The sequence below is a fragment of the Thecamonas trahens genome, assembly GCF_000142905.1.
Source record: "Thecamonas trahens ATCC 50062 unplaced genomic scaffold supercont1.29, whole genome shotgun sequence".
NCBI classification, from domain to species: domain Eukaryota; order Apusomonadida; family Apusomonadidae; genus Thecamonas; species Thecamonas trahens.
The window spans coordinates 232,794-235,003 of NW_013657651.1; the positions used below are offsets into that span (position 1 = coordinate 232,794).

General features: G+C 62.0%; 2 protein-coding genes across 2 annotated transcripts in view; both read right to left on the bottom strand.

Annotated features, from left to right (window-relative positions):
- The window catches only part of AMSG_06866 (uncharacterized protein), a 1,500-nt gene extending 1,349 nt beyond the window's left edge, over positions 1 to 151 (bottom strand). Inside the window, exon 1 of the mRNA XM_013901466.1 lies at positions 64 to 151. Coding sequence (XP_013756920.1) covers positions 64 to 135 — 72 coding nt within the window. The 5' untranslated portion in view covers positions 136 to 151. The remainder of the gene's footprint in view (positions 1 to 63) is intronic.
- A 184-nt stretch (positions 152 to 335) lies between these two features.
- Positions 336 to 1,912, bottom strand: AMSG_06867 (uncharacterized protein; the record flags this gene model as incomplete). Its single annotated transcript, XM_013901467.1, has 2 exons — positions 336 to 1,758; positions 1,840 to 1,912. The coding sequence occupies 2 exons, from the start codon at positions 1,910 to 1,912 to the stop codon at positions 338 to 340; spliced, it is 1,494 nt and encodes a 497-aa protein (XP_013756921.1). The 3' UTR covers positions 336 to 337.
- Between the last annotated feature and the right edge of the window lie 298 nt (positions 1,913 to 2,210).

A 2,210-nucleotide genomic window follows, 5' to 3' on the forward strand; every position in this document is an offset into this window, starting at 1 on the left:
ACCCCCCCCCCCCCCCCTGCGCCCCCTTGCCACCCCCCCTGCCTCTCCCTCCATCCTACATACAATGATTTCCTTGCCGTCAGACACCCTTTCGAACTCTTCCTGAAGGTGTGCCTTGACAGAGGCATTGCCCATGGTTGACTTTGGGCTTCTGTCGAGTGTCGTCGCCTGTCACCCGCACGACCTGTCACCCGCACGACCGCTTGTCTGGCCCGCCCGCCGTCAGTCAGCGAGCTGGCGGTCCACCTACTACCTACTGATGCCATCGAGGGCAAAGCTACTGTGTGGGACAGCCCTCTGCTCGAAAGTTCACTTGAGAAGATCGATTGAGGGAGCGCTAGACTTCATCACCGGACGATGACCAGCCACCATCAGAGTGCGAGGCGCGCTGCGTGCCCGGCTCGGCCTTGTCGGCTTGGGTGCCGGATTGTGGGGTGTGGGCGGTGGCGTTGTGGACAGGCGGCGGTCCGCCGGCTGGTGGAGGCGGAATAAACGACGTATCGTACTCATCGCCATTGCCAGGCGGGGTGCTGCTGCCATTGTTCGGCTCGTGAGGCGGCCCACCTGAAGGTGGCCCACCTGAAGGCGGTCCACCTGAAGGCGGTCCACCTGAAGGCGGTCCACCTGCAGGCGGCGGTGGAATGAAGGATGTGTCATACTCTTCCGATTCGGGAACCTCACCGCCACCAGCGGCGGGAGGGGCGTCAGGATCGGCGGCGGCGAGCTGGGCCTGAAGTCGTTCGACATCGACCGACGACTCGCGATTAGGCGGCGGCGGAGGCTGCTTGCGGCGGCGGAGCAGAGTCGAAAACCGCTTTCGTTTGCGATCCGGATCCTTGGACAATTTCGCCTTGCCCTTCTTGCTCTTGCCGGCGCTCTTCTTCTCTTTCCTAGACTCGCCTCTTTTGACCGGCGACGAGTAGGTGGCGACAGCCGACGGGCCGAAGGAGGCTGCGGCGGCGCCGGCGGCGGCTAGATCGGCAAGCGTGAGGTGGCGACCGGCGGCACGGCGATCGGCGCGACGCTGGCGGCGGGCAATCTTCTCGCGAATGAAAGGCGCACCAAAGACGTCCTTGAACATTCGCTGGAAGAAGACCCGCTTCTCGGCCGTGGTTGTGATCGACGCCTGCTCCGTCACAATCGACGAAACGTCTGAGGCTGAGAGTGCCTCGCGGGTCTCGCCCACAAACAAGTCCATGTCTGTCTTTTCGTCGCACTGCGAGAGAGCGTCGGAAATCTGCGACGCCCACTGGTCCGACGGCATCTTGACAAACGAGCGCACAATGGCCATCAGCTGCCGCACAAGCTCCAGCCGTGACTTCTCCACACCCTCGAGATCGGTGATGTACTGCGGACGCAACTCACCAATGTACTCTTCCTCGGCCGTGTTGAACTGCTCCACAGACGCCTTGTATTGCGACAGCGCAGCGTCGGCCTTCTTTTTGAACTTGAGATAGTTCTTGGACGACATGTCGTCCGATGCCTCTTTTGCTGCGTTGTTCCGCGCCTCAGACTCCTTCTTGCTCGTCTTGATCCTGTGCCGCAGATCATCCAGCTCCTTCAGCTTGGCCTTGTTGTCTGACGCAAGCCGCTTGGACTTTTTCGACGCAGACTTGGAAAACGCGCTCACTGTGTCGTGGAAGACCGAAAACCGGGTGTGGAACCGCTCGTTCCACGCCGCCATCTGCTTGACGACGCCCGCCGTGACCGACAGCGCATACGAGTGGGTCAGTTCCTCACCGCCGACGCCCTTGCCGCCTCCCCGCCCGCCGTTGGCCAGCCCCTGGTCCTCATCCTCCCCACCTTCTCCTTCGCCGCCACCATCTCCCACCAGATCACGTTCCAGCGCCTTGATCGACTTCTTCAGCGTCTTTGCCATGTCAAAGAAGCCGACCGCTAGCTTCTCAATCATGGCCCCTGCCGCCCTCAGCTCCCCCAAGTTGGCATCCGACCGATCCCACAGCCGCTACTCCCCTCCCACCACCCCATCCACCAACTGCTTCCATAAGTCCATCTTCTCCCCTCCCAATCCCCCGCTCCCTGTGCGAGCTTTTCGGCCCCAGGGAGGGCCCTGCCTGCAGACGCGTCCTCGCTCTGCCACTCTAAGATTTTGTTCATGGCCGACTGATCGTTCTGTCGAGCCAACCTGATTGACGCTGCCTAGTCCTGAGATGGGGCGATAAAGAATAAGGCCTAGCGCGGGCGGCCCG